We start from the raw sequence: 15,810 nt of genomic DNA, 5'->3' as shown, positions 1-15,810 counted from the left end.
GCCTGGAGCTCGCCACTCTAGGGCCATTTCAGCCCGAAACTTCTCCACTCCTGCACTCCCCGATTTCAGAACAAGAGGGGCAAAGGCAGGGTTTACACCTGGTTTGCTGGGAGAGGACCCAACCAGCCCTCGAAATGCCCCAATTCCCTCTCACTCCCTTCCCAGGCTGCCAGCCATTGGGGAATGAGGTGGGGGAAACAACCAGAGAACACTCCACAACGCCCGACCGGAGGCTCTTTCCCATTGTCCTCAGCGAGTTTTCAAATGGGATGGGGCTGGACTGGCGTTTTTATGGAGGAAAACGAGGGGGCTGCTTGAGGAAAGCCCAGTTGCAGGGTCCTTGGCCTGCCTTCTGGCAGATCCCTTAGCCAGCAGGCCCCTTAGCTGAGCGTGGAAGGAAATGCTCCACTTCAGTTGCACAGAGGAGCCACTCTTTGTCCATCCAAGCTCAGATTCCTTGAAATCTGCCCCTGGATCTCCTGGGAGGTCAGAGCTGCTGCCTGCCCTCTCTGGAAGGGATGCGGGTGCCCGCAGTCACACGGGACAGTGACGCTTCAGGGGCAATTCGGGTGATCGGCAGGAGCCAACCAAGTCACCCCTACAAAGTCTAAGCCCGTTAGACTGGGGGGCCTTTCTCTGCACACAGAATCCGCAGGAAGCTTATCTCATGCCTACAGGAATATAGGAAGAGTAAACCCTCACCTTCCACCTTAGAATCAGGACTGGGTATGGGCTCCAAGGCAGAAGAGCGGTCAGGGCTCGGCCACGGGGGAGAAGTGACTCGTCCAGGGTCACACAGCTAGAAGTGTCTGAGGTCACATTTGAACCCAGGACCTCCCACCTCTGGGTCTGGCTCTGCATGGCCTGAGCTACCCAGCTGCCCCCTTAATCTTGTTCTTCAGAATCAAAGGGTCCTTTTTAAGCAAAGTCAAAATTGGATTTTGTCAGTTATCAGAAAGCAAAATCAGCGAAGGAGAGCCTTCACTGGGCCAACCCGTTGTTCCGGAGCCCTGGAAGTCGTGCTTTCTGGCCTCGTGGGAACATCAGCCCAGTTTATTGGCCTGGGAATGCCGTTTGGGCGGCTTCTCTTCGGAGAACCCCCTCTTGGAACCCCGGGTTCTAGGATGGAGGCTGCAGGCTTTGGAATCGAGACCAGCCCGACGGGTGCTCTGAAGCCAGACTTGGGACTGGACGAGTTCGGGGGGGGGGGGGCAGTTCCTTTCCCACGGCTGCCCGAGCTCAGCGAGGCTCAGGCTATTCTTTGGCCATGCGGAGCCCTGCCAGGCTCCAAGTGAAGTTGGGTCGACCGGGACCCCCGGACAAAGGGGCGGCCCACAGGGGAGAGGAGGGAGTCAAGGGGGGACGGTCACCCCATTCCTCAGCTACTCTAAGGGGGTCCCCTGGACCCCCAGGTGGACTTTAACCCTTTGTGTCCCAGCTCAGGGGAGAAATGGCTCTGGGGGGGGGGGGGGCCTGCACAAGGAGCCTCCGGGCTGCCCCCCAGCCACATGCCCTTGGACGGAGGTGACGGAGGACGTGGCGCTCCCCGAGGGCCGAGCCCAGGAGCCAGGCTGTGACCAGGGAGGAGGAGGGCGCTCTGCTAACCATACACATGAGGGAACTGAGGCAGCGGCGGTGAGCCGCCCATCTGGGCGACGGCTCTGGTTCCAGGCCCCCCCGTCCTGCCCTCAGCAGGCCTGCCCGCGGGGTGGGGGGTGCGGGCCCTTCCCAGCCCCTCCCGAGGCCTGGGACCCCGGCTGGGGGCGGCGGGTTGCAGGGACTCCTCCGGCAGCCCCGGGGCGTTTCCTTTTGGGGTGCCGCCGGCTCCCGAGGAGGGGATGCTGGGAAACGGGCGGCCGGCTGGGGGCGCCCCGGACGTGCACAAGGAGGGCCGAGCCAGCGTGGTGGGAGTTATTTATTCAACACAATCTGAGCCCAGAATAAGGGAAAGAACCCCCGACGGCCGGGCGGCGAGCCCTGCCGGGGGCTGCGGAGGCCGGGAAGGCCGGGAGGGGGCGGGCGCCCTGCCGGGGGCTGCGGAGGCCGGGAAGGCCGGGAGGGGGCGGGCCCCGTCGGCTCGGCATGCTGGCCACGGGGCAGCCGCAGCCTCTCTGCTCCGCGGATCGCGTCCCATCCAGATGCTCGGACACTCGCTCATCCCCAAAGCAAGCTGAAAGTGGAGGAAGAAGGAAGTGAAACCCCAACAAGAACACGCCCTTCCTAGGCCAGGCTGGGGCGCACAGCGGCGCCGGGTGCGAGTTCTGCCCCCTGACTGGAGTCCCCGCTGGGGACGGCCTCCCTGCCGGCCTCGGGAGCCCCAGGCCCTGCCGGGGAGGCCAGAAATGGAGCGGAAGGCGAAGGACGGTCCCCAGCAGGCCGGGCAGAGGGACTCCCGGGCCGGCCTCGGAGAGGCCAGAGGCCAGGAAGGGCCCGTCCTGGCAGGCCCCGGCCAGCCGCAGACAGAAGCTCCAGGTTTGCACCGGCTGCTGCGGGCGGAGGAGGGAGCGGATGGGCGCTGCGGGGCTCTGGCCGTTCTCTCTCCCCCTCTGGTCACTGCAGACTCCCAATTAGCAGCCCTGGGGCTGGGGGGAGGCCAGGGGGGGGCCAGAGGGAGGCCAGGGGGAGGCGGGGGTCTGGGGGGTCTGGGGGGGAGCTGGTGTGGCCCAGGTGTGTCTGGGCCGCCCGCTGCCCCGCACATACTGTACCTCAGGACGGTGGGCTCCGGCATCCCCGGGTCGGCTCCTCTCTTGAACCCTGAAAAGAAAAAGATCCCGAGTGAATGGGAGCCGTGACTGCTCGGCCTCCACGGAGGCTCCTCCGCAGGGGCAGGTTCTTCCTCCAGGCCGTGCCGCCCCCCCAAAGGCCAGAAGGGCCTCGAAGGGAGAGCCGGGTCCCCATTGCAAAGGACAGGCATGAGGGCAGCCGGCCTGGAGGAGGGGGCAGCGCCCGGCTAAGCGCAGGAGACAAAAGGCTTTTCCCCGTTGGGGGGGGCTTGCTCGGACCCAGGCCGGGCAGAAGCCGGAGAACGGAGGAGGGAGGGGTTGGGGGGCTGCCGGGAATCCAATTAACGGCTCAGGGAGGCCCAACAGCCCGAACAAGTCGAGGGGGACGAGATAATGAGCCGAGCCCGGCGGGGAACAGAAATGAATTCACAGCAGCCAGGCTGCCTCTGCGAAGCGACCCGAGTCAAGCCTGGGCCTGCCTCCCCCCACCAGGCCAGGCCTGGTCCAGGGGGCTGCTGGGTAGTTTTCTCCAAAGCCAGCCCGAGGCCTCCAGAAGGGAAGCCTCGAGGGGGAGGGGGCGCCTCGGGCCCTCCATCCTGGCCCAGCCCTGCTCTAGGCCTGGGTCCGAGCGGGGTCCGCTAGAAGGCTGGGGGGAGGCCAAGAGAGGAGGGGGAGGGCCTCCGGGGCTCCTTCCGAGGAATGCACAAGTTTACACGTGAGGAGGCTGAGGCCTCAAAAACAAACCCCATCCCAGCATCACTCCTGTGCACTGGGTTTAGAGCCAGGGAGACCTCCACTTGTCCATCTGTGGAGTGGGTGGATGACCAACCTCCGAGCAGGTGTGCAAATAACCCCGGAGGCTCTTCCACGGGTAAGGCTGCAGGCCTGGGTGCCTCCACGTGGGGTGTGACCGTTGGGGGAGGGTTACTTTCAGTATTTTTCCCATACCCAAGGACCTGGCACACAGTAGGCGCCTAATAAATGCACGTCTGATTTTCCGTAGACGCGGCTTAAAGCCATGTGTCCACAGGCGGGACTTCGGTGGTGTGAGGGTGGGGGCCTGCCCCTATTCCGCCCCTTCTTACAGTAGGTGCCCCAGAAGGACCTTACAGTAGGGGCCACCGGGTCCCGCCCCTTGCGCTCACGAAGATGATGCGCGATGACGTCACCACGCCCCTCCCCCGCTCCCCGCCGCCGCCGCACTGACCCAAGTAGAGCACGAGGGGAATGAAACCCCAGCGGATGGCGAACTGGCCGCCTCGGAAGAGCTGCTGCAGCCGCTGCTTGGACTCCTTGCTCATCTTCGCCATGGTGACGACGATAGCGGTGCCCCCAGCCAGCTCGGGATCCTGCGGCCTCCTCAGCCCCCCTCCGCCGGAAAGTGCCCACGCTGCGCAGGCGCAGAGCTGTTTCCGGCGTCAGGGCGCCGTGCTTTACGGCCCGGGCGTCGCGAGCGATTTTGGGCCGTCGTAATTGCCTCCTCCAATCTCTCCCTCCCAGTGTCTGCCCAGGCTCCCATTTCATAGATGGGCATACTAAGGCTTGGGCGGAGTTATGGGGTGGGGGAGTGGAACTCAGAGCTGCAAAGGGCCTCTCTCCTTGATCGGGAGGCAGGCCCTGAGAGGTCACGCTTGCTTCCCTGGGAACCTGTGGCCCCCGAGTCCTGGGAGTGGGAGCTGCAAAGCTGTGCACTTTGAGAGAGGCCGCCCGCTGCAGCTCTCTGCCGGACACCCTCGCAGGAAGTCCACCTTTTTATTTCTCCCGGGTCTAGTAGACGATTAGTGCCTAATAAGTAATTATGGTGCTATTGGCTGGCTGCGCCCCGCGTTGCATTCATTCCACTGGGGAGATGATCGTGCAGAAGCAACCTCGAGCAATGTTGTTACAATGTTGCGATCCCCGGGAGGCTTCTTTGCTACAATGTCGCACTCTCCAACGGTCCTTTCCGCTGTGCGGTGGCCTCTTTGCTGCAGTGTTGCCATCTGCAAAGCTCTGCTTTGGTACTTGGATGTTTGTTGCTCTAAGAAGTCCAAACGCAGCGAGGCTGATTCCTCTGCCTCCAGCCTCACAGCTGCACTTCTGATAGGGAGAGGGAGGAATCCTCTACCGGGCCTCCCAGGGCGTCCTGGGGGCTCTCCGCCAGCTGGAAGCCCCTTCTCAGCTGATAAAGGTCTCCTCGGGTCCAACAGGCACAAATTGGGCGGGGTGGGGGGGGGGGGTTCCTAACTGAGCCTGCAGCCCATTAGGGGCCCTTCAGTTTCATCCACTGTTATAGCCACCGGGGCGGTCTCACTTGGGCAGCCTTCCTCACCTAGACTGCAGGGGGCAACTTGAAAGCTCAAAACCTCGTGGGTAGTATTCCAACCTGCCCCCACCCCCCCACCACCTTCCTGCCTTTAGGAGCCATCAGCAACCTTTTCTTTTTTTTTTAACCCTCACCTTCCATCTTGGAGTTAATACTGTGTATTGACTCCAAGGCAGAAGAGGGGTAAGGGCTAGGCAGTGGGGGTCAAGTGACTTGCCCAGGGTTACCCAGCTAGGAAGTGTCCGAGGTCCGATTTGAACCCAGGACCTCCCATGTCTAGGCCTGATTCTCAATCCACTGAGCCACCCAGCTGCCCCCAGCAACCTTTTTAAGGTGATGACTTCTGGTACTGGGCAAGTCCCTTCCCTTTTCTCTGAGTCTCAGTTTCCTCATCTGTAAAATGTACACTTAGAACTAGAGGCCTCTGAGGTCCCTTCTGGCTCTTCTATCAGACAGAATGAGAAAAGGGACATCCATTCTTCTTCTCAAACCCACCCTGGAAAAAATCATTTCCTACTTCCCTAAAAGGGTCACTCAGCAAGTATTAAACACCCACGATGAGCTCTGAGCTAGGAACTGAGGGGGCAAACAGCGAATGAGTGCTTAGCAGTAGGATCCAGCGCCGCCTCTGCCTGGAGATTGGGGTCTTCTCTGTATCTCTAATGACTTCTACTCAAGCATGAAGGGTGGTGTCTGTTTCCATAGAAGTCGAGGAATGTGCCCGGCCCCCTCGGCTGGCCTGGGTGCTCCTTGTCCCCTCGCTCGAGCCCCAGTCAGGCCAGGAAGAGGAAGAAGAGGGTCCTTTGTTTTCCGGAGCCCCATCTGGCCCGGCATCCCGGTCTGGGTGCGCCTGGCTCCTGGCTAAGGCTGGCTGCTCATCCCAGCGACTGTGGGAGGCGCTCTCCCATTTCTAGGGCCCGCCCCAGGCGGACCGGACAGTGCTGGATCCTAGAAGATCCTAAGATGGAGGCGGCAGCCCCGGGCCCACCTGGGCACTTGAGGGGCCTCCCTGAGGGAAAGTGGGACTTCACTAGTGTCTAGGTGGGGAGGGCTAATGCCATCAGCTGGGAGTATCTCTTTGTCCCAAAGCTTTCTCCCTGTCTGGGACTCCTCCTTTTCCTTTGTTACCATTGTAAAGTCAATCAACTGCCCAGATCCTCAGCCCCCAAGTTCCCCAAGAAAGATATTTAAGAGGGGACAGCTGGGGGGGGGGGAAGGAGGGGGTAGCTGGGTAGCTCAGTGGATTGAGAGCCAGTCTTAGAGATGGGAGGTCCTGGGTTCAAATCTGGCCTCAAACACTTTCCAGCTGTGTGACCCTGGGCAAGTCACTTGACCCCCATGGCCTAGCCCTTACCCCTCTTCTGCCTTGGCGCCAATACACAGTATTGACTCCAAGGCAGAGGGGTAAGGGTTTAAAAAATAAAATAAAAGTAAGCACTCTGCACTTAGGTGGCTAGAGCGCTAGGCCTAGAGTCCAGAAGACTCATCTTCCAGGTTCAAATCTAGCCTCAGGCTATGTGACCCTGCCAGCTCCCTAACCCTGTTTACCTCCTTTGTCTGGAAAATGAGCTGGAGAAGGAAATGGTCAACCACTCCCTGCCAAGAAAACCCCAAATGAGGTTTCAGAGAGGCAGGCAGGCAGGCAGGCAGGACTGAGCAATGACATAACAACATATCCTATGTGGATCAAGAAGATTTATGTCAAGGTCCAGCGACTAATCCTCCCCAAGACCAAAAGAAGGTTAGTGGGGCCCAAAGCAAGCTTGATCAGTAGGTCAACCATCCCAGCTACCCCTAGACAACAAGGGACTGTCCAGGCCCAGAGAATGCTGGGCTCTCTCCTCAGCAGCCCCGCTGTTGTGACTAGGGGCTCTGTCCACCTGCTGGAGGAAAAGAAGCCACAGAGGGATTAGATATACTGAATAATTAATGCTTGATTAAAACCAATATTGGACTTCGTTACAAAGCCCTAGACAGGGGGGAGATGATTTACATGTAAATGAAGGAATTTCAATCCCAAAGAACCCTTTCAGTCACTTCCTGGACTGGAACTCCCCATGAGCCTCTTTGGCCCAAGCTCCCTTAATTTTTCTCATGGAAACTAATGTAAATTCCAATGTTCTGCCTTTGCATTTTTCATTCTCCCCTTACACTTGTCAGTATTGATTGTCTTCTAGTGTTCAATTCCATTAACGTACCACAATTTAAACATTTCCCTCGTGTTAGACACAAGTTAACCAGTCATCTGAATTCTTCACTTTGTATCCTTGTATTCAAGGAAAGGGAAGCATTAATAGAGCTCCTACTATGTGCCAGGTGCCGTGCTAACCACATTACAAATATTATTTCATTTGATCTTTACAACAACCCCTCAAGGTAGGCACTGTTCAGCATTATCCCCATTTCACAGCTGAAGAAATTGAGGCGAACCAAAGTGAAGTGACTTGCCCAGAGTCACAAGGCCAGTAAGTGCCTGAGGCTGGAATTGAGCTCATCTTCCTGCCTCCAAGCCCAGCCCAGAATCCCCCAGCTGCTTACTGATGACCCTCCCGGAAAAGTGATTCCAAAATTCATCAAGTCTATCCTTTCAACAGGAATAACCCCGGAGCTGTTTGTAATGAAGCCCCCAGGCAGCAGTGTGAGAAACAAAGGCATCCGGGAGCTCTCTCCGAAACGTCTTCCCTGTTCCTCTTTAATGGTGTTTCCTCCACCTTTCCTGAGAGTCCCAGGAAGGATTGGCCACAGGAACGCCTTTGTCTTGTTTAACACCATAGCTAAAGCCATTACCCACTGGAGCAGCCCAATCCCCTTCCCACAAGAAACCAGGCGGGCTTGTTCCTCCCTCCTCCACTTTCCAGGAAACCCGTTTCTTTCTGCAAATGAATTTTTATGCTTCCTTTGCTCAGACAATGGCCCCTGTGTAAGTCAGTGTGTTTCCCTTTCTGCCTGCCCCGCCAGGAATGTCAAGCCCAATTTAGGCCCCACCGGCTGTAAAAGCGTCCTTCAAGGGCCAGAGAGCATCTACACTGTCTCCTCCTGGGCCAGGTGATGGAGGAGGTTAGGAGGTTCCGGTTGCTTCCAATCTGGAGCTTCTTCACTTTTGTAAACACCTCCAACGTTTGGGGAAATGTCTGTGTGGGCCGACTCACCTCGGGGACCAGCCTTTGTTCTGGAAGGTCTCCCATTTGAAGAGAAGCAGGAGGGGAGGCAGGAAGCCTCCTGCCCAAGGAGGGAGGCTACCCTAAGGAGGTTGGGCAAGGGAAGGCTTGGATAGTAGCCACAGGGAAGAAAGGAGGCACTCCAGAGCCCAGAGTGGGAAGAACTGCCAGTATGTGATGGGAGAAGGCTAGGTCCCACGGACAACACCAGTTTGGAGGGAGCTACCCATGATGGAGAGAACTCTGGGTGTGGAAATGCCCTCCACTGACTCACCAAAGCAACTCCTCTGTGCCTGATTGACTTCTCTTAGGCCCTTGGGCACCAAAAGATTAAGTGAGTTGTCCCACGTTCCCTCAGCTAGTGTGGATGAGAAGCCCTACCTGAGCTCAATCTCTTCTAGACTGAGAATGCTCTCTACTCACAATGCCAGTCTCCATGCTATTGCTTTCAGCACCCTCTGCTTCTCCCTCTTCCTCTCTTCTCTTCTCCTCCCTTTCCCTTTCCTCTCTTCCCTTCATCTCCTCTCCTTCCTTCCCCTTTTGTTTAGCAGTTAGGACCCCCTCCCCAATACTGTAGGCTCCTCCCCTCCCTGGTAACCAGTTGCATATAAGGCACCCCCAAAGCAGCCCAGACTGGTCATGAAGACTAGCTTCTTCATGAAGAGGCAGATCCCTCTTTACTAAGAGAGTAAAATGTATAGTATATGCTTTGTTTTCCAGACTCAAACTTTAGTCCAAGCAATCTGAGTTTTTAACCTTTGATCTCAGTCTGCCTGACTCTTAGTGACTCCATTTGGGATTTTCTTGGCAAAGATACTATAGTGATTTGCCATTTCCTTCTCCAACTCATTTTACAGATGAGGAAACTGAGGCAAATGGGGTTAAGTGACTTGTCCAGGGTCACTGTATACTTGAGGCCAGAACTCAACTGAGAAAAATGAGTCTTCCAGACTCCAGGCCCACAGTGCCCATAGGACCATGATGGAAAAGCTATGACACATGTGGCCATTTTCGATGACACATGGCCACATGTGGGCTCAGTGCGCCTCAGGGTGGGAGCCATGCCCAGGGCCATGGTCAAGCCCTGGCCTGGTTTGGGGAGGGGGGGGGGGGCTGTGGCTGGGAGGAGGATGTGGAACCTGCACAGGCAGGTAGGCTGGTAGGCGGCAGCTACTGCTCTTGAACTAGCTGGGGAGGGACAGGGCGGGGCTCCAGCTCACGTGCAACAAAGGAGTGCCTGGAACCAATTACCAGACACTTTTAGCACCCTGAAAAATATAGCAATGGCTTTACTCACAATTTTTCCCTCTATATACTTTTGTGAGACCTTATTCTCAGCATTAAATAATATCGAAACCAATAAAAGAAACAGATTGACTGATGAAGTTAGTAACGCTTGCTTGGGCTTGAAGTATACAAAATACCAACCTTCAGTTGAAGATTTAGCCAATGAAATTTAGCAACAAAAAAGTCACTAATAGGCAGATTAGGTAAAGAATCCCCCCTCCCCCTCACTTATCTTAGTTCATGGCATCCCACACAGGTTAAATAATATCAAGACCAACAAAAGAAACCAACTGACAGATGAACAAAGTCACTAAGCAAGTAAGTTAAATAATTAGTTTTTGGTTTATTAAACACAGTTATATGTTACATTATACATTTTTGTTATTTGAACTATAAATATCACGAAACTATGGTTTTTTTCTCAAAGTGACACACCACCGGAGTAGTGCTCAGGTTTTGGTGAATCTTGACACACCACCCATGCTCAAAAGGTGGCCCATCACTGCCATGGGACAATCTTTTCAGCTACTTTGGCAGTGTAGCCTTGTCTAAAGAACCAGCCTCCAGGCCAGGAAGACCCAGGTTCAAGTCCTGCCTCAGACCTATCCTGATTGTGTGGCCAAGCCAAGCTCCCAGGGCTCTAGGCAACTCCTCAGTTTACAAAAGGGGACAGAGATGTGGAAACAAATGTGTTCCATGTAATTGGCAAAAGAACAAAATTAAGGACAAAAAGGGGGTGGGTGGGGTGGGGGAGACAAAAAGCCCACCAGCTGGCATTTGTTTCTGCTGTGCTGCCATGGTAGAAGTCCTTTTTGCACCCAGGAGGTCCTGGAACCAGCCAATGACACCCCAGGAGGGCTTCTGCCAGTGCCCTTTCCCCTCCATCCCATGAGTGGACGGCCCTTTAGGACACCTGGGGAGAGCCCAGTCCTAACAGATTTCATGGGCAGCCCTCTCCCAGAGTGCCCCTAATCAGCCTTAGCACGCTGCTTTCCTAGTCAAATCCTCGATGCTCAAGAAATGACTGATCTGAGCAGGAATGACTTCATCGGCAGCCCTGACCCAGGGGCTAATCCCCCAAGCAAATGAGCATGAGCAGCATTTGGGAACGGATTAGCTTCTGGCCAAGACCACGGTGGAGTGGGATGGCAAGAGCTCCCTTTGGGATGGGCAGCAGGCAGCTGGGGCCATCGGAGAGACCCCTGGAAGTGGGCAGCCCGCCATGGAAGTCAGGAGAGCAGATGAGGGTTCTGCAGATTTCCCAAGGACAAAGTGGCGCGAAGCACCAGTGACTGCGCCTGGAGAGGATGCCCACATTCCTGGGCCAGGCTGAGGAGCCAAGAGAAGAGCCAGATGGGCCCAGCAGCCAGGAGGAGGACGAGACCCTCCCTCCCTGTGACCAAAGCCTGGAGAGGAGGGAGCTGGGGACTGGGGGGCAGGAGGGGGGGCTGGGGGGCAGGAGCCCGGGGCTGGGAGGCAGGAGGGGGTGCTGGAGGCTGGGGGGCAGGAGCCCAGGGCTGGGGGCTCTGGGGCAGGAGCCCAGGGCTGGGTGGCAGGAGGGGGTGCTGGGGGCTGGGGGGCAGGAGCCCAGGGCTGGGGGCTCTGGGGCAGGAGCCCAGGGCTGGGTGGCAGGAGGGGGGGGGCTGGAGGCTGGGGGGCAGGAGCCCAGGGCTGGGGGCTCTGGGGCAGGTGAGCCACTAGAGGGTGATGTGGATTGCCTCAGCCCTGGGGTTCAATCCCTTCTCTGGGAGGGAATGGGCCAATAGTGTGGCTGCTTCTGTGTTTGAACTAGGTTTCGGTTGTGGCTTTCGGGAATAGATGTGCCATTATATGCCATGACGAGGCTTCCAAGAACCTTCAGCAGCTGCTGGCTTCTATATACCAAGTGGGTCGGGGGAGAGAGAGAGAGAGAGAACGGAATGTTACAGGCAGTATTCCATAGTGTGAGCCGAGCAGTTTATGGTACAGATGAGTCATGGCTGCGCTGCCCTGCGCTGCGATGCCGCCGTATGGAGGGAGATTAAGCAGAAGGCCAGAGCCGTAAGCCTTGCCATCAGGAAAACACTCTGCCTTTCTTCATTGTCCGTCACGGATTTTAGAAGCCAAGTTCTCCACTGGAACAGGCTCGCCTCGCCTTTCTAACCAGCCTGTTTCCCCCCAGCCTACTGGCTCTCCGACTTTGCCCCCTAATACCCGGCAAGACAGGAACATCTGGGCAGAAAGGAGAGCCGGAGCCTGGGTCCTTGGCCCCAAAGGAATGTTGCCACACTGCCAGGAATGGCCAGTGTGGCTTCCTTTACTTTGGTCCCTCTGTGGACCCCCCCAGAACTGATCGTGGGAGGGATTCCTCCTTGGCACACCACCAAGCTTGGCACTGAAGGACTCACCTTCTTGGATAGAGCAGCTTGGGGCAGGGTGCGCCCGCCTGGCCAGCTGCTGACTCCCCTCTCTGGCATGCTCAAGACCTCCCAGCCTCTGTGGGTGACCTGTCTGCCCTGGGAATCCTTTCACCCCTAAGAGATCCCTCCACCCCTGTGGTCTCTCAGGCCTCTGCTGATCAGCTCCTCCCGGAGCCTCCATTTTGGGGGAACATGCCCAGGCCAGGACCAGGCTGGCTCTTCCCCCTTCTTCTGACTCCCTGCACTTCTCTGCTCCTTTTCATCTCGCTTTTGCCTCTGGTCTCTTCCCATTAGAAGATAAGCTCCCTGAGGGCACAGACTGACTTTCCTTGGCTCCGAATGCAGTACTGCCCCAGGGCTGTGCTTCAGACCCGGAGGCTGGGATTAATAAAGGCTTTTAGAGTAGGAAAAGTGGGGCTTTTCCTTTTCTCACCTCACCATCCCCAGGCCAGGAAAATGGCAAATACTTCTCTTTTCCATAACTTTCAGCTTTTGAGATTGTTTCTTCTGGTTTTCTCTTAGTTTCTTATGTTGAAAAAAGGATGATATGTATGTCATATATGTTTATGATAGGCATGTGCATGTGTATGTAGTCTATAATTAAACCAAAGACACTGGGGATATACAGACAAGTGGTACTCATTGAAAGAATCCTGCAGGTCCTGGGTTTGAATCTTGACTTTGCCATTTCCATTGGGCAAGTTGCTAGACCTCAAAGGAGCCTCATTTTCCTCATTTTCCAATGGGGGTTCAACAGGATGATGGCAAAGGCCCCTTCTGCATTTTTCTGGAGGGGGGTGGGGGGAAGGGAGGAGATATTGCTTCCTGGGACTGCTGGGGGAGTCTGGGACAGCCTGTATAAGCAACGAGGCTTGCGGGTGCTGCTGCATCAGCAAGGCTGAGATGATTCCTATCAGGGGGGATTACCAGGCTCAGAAAGTAACCCTCATGAGGGCAAACCCCAACTCCAAGCTGTTACTGTGATTTTTAGGAAAGGGGAAGGGAGGTTATACACAAGGGAAGAATCACATACAAATAAAATGAATTTATTAACAAAGAAGGGAAAGGTAAGGGAGGCTAAGGGGAAGGGGATGCATCTGACTTATCCCAGTTACTAAACCCACTATCTAACTACCCTAAACTAAATACTTAAGTTTCCTAAGGGTAAGTCCAACAGGGAACCAGATTTCTCACACACAGAGAGTCCTTGGTGGGTCAGGGACAGGAATCCAGTCCTCAGATGTCCCAGGAAAGAGGGGTTCCTCCAAGTTTCCACTCTGTCCACCAGAGGGTATGGAGAATGTCCTCTCACCCTTGTTTGATGGTATTCAAAGAGGTTGCTTGCAAGATGTCCAGGAGAGATCAGATCTTCACCTTTCAGGCTTCACTTTCAGTTCTAGACTGTTGGAAACCTGCTCCTTTCAACAACTTAGAACCCTACCCAGTGGCTCTTGGAATCCAGGCCTGTCAATCATACTCTTGCTACTTTTACCTTCCCTTGCCCAGGGACTGCCACTGAGCAGCTCCTACCCTTAATGCTGTCCTACTGAAAAGAATTCTGATGAACAAGTAAAACCAACATTTGAGGACCATTTCCAGGCTTTCCCCCATGGGCCATTCAACCTGCAAAATGGTCCCATGACACAGATGACAGTACTGATCCTTCCCAACATCCCAGTTGTTGGTAGTTGACACTACCCAGTTATACTAAATGTGCTTAGACTCAAATTTACACCAAACAATGAAGAGTAAATAAGTCTGCACTTGATTGCAGTTTCTCTTATCCTAAGGTTCTGGACCTGGGTTCACATACTAACAAGCTGTGTGACCTTAGGCATTGTCACTTAACCTCTGTTTGCCACAGTTTCCTCAACTGTAAAATGGGAAAAGTCATATTGCAAACCTCCCAGGACTGTTGTGAGAGTCAGATCAGATATTTGTAAATCACTTAGCACAATGCCTGGCACATAGGTAAGTGCAATATAAATATTAGCTAAGATGATGATGATGTGTGAGAGAGAGACAGAGAGAGGAGAGGGAGAGACACAGAGAGGGGGGGGGGGGAGAGAAGTAGAGAGAGACAGAATGACAGGGAGAGAGACACAGGGAGAGACAGAGAGGGGAAGAGAGAGAGAGAAATAGAGAGGAGGAGAGAGAGAATATGACAGAGAGAGAAAGAAATAGAGGAGGAGAGAGAGAAATAGAGAGAGAGGAGGAGAGAGAGAATATGACAGAGAGAGAAAGAAATAGAGGAGGAGAGAGAGAGAGAATGACAGGGAGAGACAGAGAGGGCTCCCTTTGCCAGTCTGGTGAAGCCTATGGAGCCCTTCTCAGAATTTTGTTTTGAAGTGGCAAAATAAAACCTGTAGGATTACAAAGAAAACCAATTCTATTGGAATACAATGATCCATTTCACTTTTAAACCCTAATCTAAAAGAAACTGCTAGACCAACGGCTGGTCAGTCACATGATGATTGAACTGGCAGCTGGAAAGGAGAGGGTTAGGAAGAAATGTGATTAGGAAAAAATGCCAGCTTCATCTACACACAAGCCTCCCACCTGCTTTCTGATGCCCCCCCCCCTTTCCCAATTGTTAGTTCTCCTTCCCTCTTCAAGGTTTAGAATCAGGGAAAGGGCCCCAGGGGTCACCAGCCCAAATCTGTCTTTTTACAGATGAGGAAACTGAGGCCCAGAGAGTTAGACTTGACTACAGAGCAGATGGACTCTTTTGCTTGATTTAACTTGTATTGGTTATTTGCACCTCATAGGCCCTAGTTAGATGGTTGTTGCATTTAGATGAGTTGTTTGAATTGGAATTCCTGTGGGAGAAGTTTTCTGCTGCCCCGCCACAGAGGAGGCTGAGCCACCCCTAAACTCGGGCTGCCGGTGCCCATCGTGGTAGTAGTGCCTGGTGGCAGCTCCTCTCCAAGGACAAGATTTGGGAGAAGGAGGTGCAGGATCCATAGAATAGGGAGGACCCTGGATCTGAGAGGTCAGGCAGAGCCCAGAACTGAGGAATTCGCACCCACTGCTTCGCATACTTTACCATTTGACCTCAGGCTTTCAATCCTGATTCAAGTCTCAGAGACAGAGCTGGAGCGGGGAGTCTTGGCTCAGACCCTTACAAAATGGGCAACTCTGCAAAGGATTCCCCGTCCCAGTCCTCGATTTCCCCATCTGTCCCCAGAAAGGGATGGGCTGGTGGCTCGTTAAGAGTCCCATCGGACTCCGGATCCCAGGAGTCTAGCAGACTGAAGCTCCCCACAGCGCAGGGCTAGGGTGTTGGAGAAGGGGCCACACTCATCCCAGGACTCCAGCGGCTGGGACCAAGCCCAGCTTTACTATGAAGGGCGGCCGGGCGGATCGGCGGTGTCATTGAAGGTCGGGAACAGTAGGGGGCAAGCGAGAGTTAGTTTTTTTGAGAGGGGCTCAGGGCCGGGGCCGGGGCCGGGCTGGGGCTTTGGAAAGTCAGCACAAAGTCCCCGGGGCCAGGGCGGGGAACTTGGGCTACCAGTCGTGGGGCGGGGGCCCTAGGGAGGCGGAGTTGGGGGAGGGGGAGTTCAACTGGGCCCCGCCCGGGCGCCGCCGCAGCCTCTGAGCCAGATGCGCGCAGCTGGTTCCGCTGGGCACCCTGGTGCGCCTGGGCGCAAGGCCACCACGTCTCCAAGGCGCCGGACGGTTTTCAGGGGCAGGCTCTGAAGCGGGTGGGGAGGTGGAGAGGTCTGAGGGGCCCCCACCTCCCTGCCTCGCTTGGGGTCTCACTGGTGAGTAATTGGGCTCAGCCCTACTGTCCCAGGCCCCTTCCGGCCTCCTTCTTGCCCTCTCTGCACTCTCAGTGAACCACCACCCCCCTCCAACGACCTTAAGTGCGTTTAAGTTCCCCCAGGGAGTCGCAGGGGAGACGAGACCCCGGGCAGGTACAGAATGGGGTGGCCCTG

At 55.6% G+C, this 15,810-nt stretch overlaps 1 protein-coding gene across 2 annotated transcripts; it reads right to left on the bottom strand.

The window, feature by feature from the left end:
* Positions 1–1,902: 1,902 nt before the first annotated feature.
* On the bottom strand, positions 1,903–9,563 carry TOMM7 (translocase of outer mitochondrial membrane 7). 2 transcript variants are annotated; one of them, XR_008912530.1, is made up of 4 exons: positions 3,931–9,563; positions 2,706–2,754; positions 2,052–2,170; positions 1,903–1,995 (listed from the first exon to the last, which is right to left on the bottom strand). XR_008912530.1 is itself a non-coding variant. In XM_056800507.1 (3 exons), the coding sequence occupies exons 1-3, from the start codon at positions 4,031–4,033 to the stop codon at positions 2,155–2,157; spliced, it is 168 nt and encodes a 55-aa protein (XP_056656485.1). In that variant the 5' UTR covers positions 4,034–9,563; the 3' UTR covers positions 1,903–2,154. The 2 variants fall into 2 exon arrangements, 1 of the variants encoding a protein (XP_056656485.1); XM_056800507.1 differs by having other exon boundaries at positions 1,903–2,170.
* Positions 9,564–15,810: the final 6,247 nt, after the last annotated feature.

Source organism: Monodelphis domestica, chromosome 5, assembly GCF_027887165.1.
Source record: "Monodelphis domestica isolate mMonDom1 chromosome 5, mMonDom1.pri, whole genome shotgun sequence".
NCBI classification, from domain to species: Eukaryota; Metazoa; Chordata; class Mammalia; order Didelphimorphia; family Didelphidae; genus Monodelphis; species Monodelphis domestica.
Note: the sequence above shows the minus strand (reverse complement) of the source record. Positions and strands in the feature narration are given on the sequence as shown.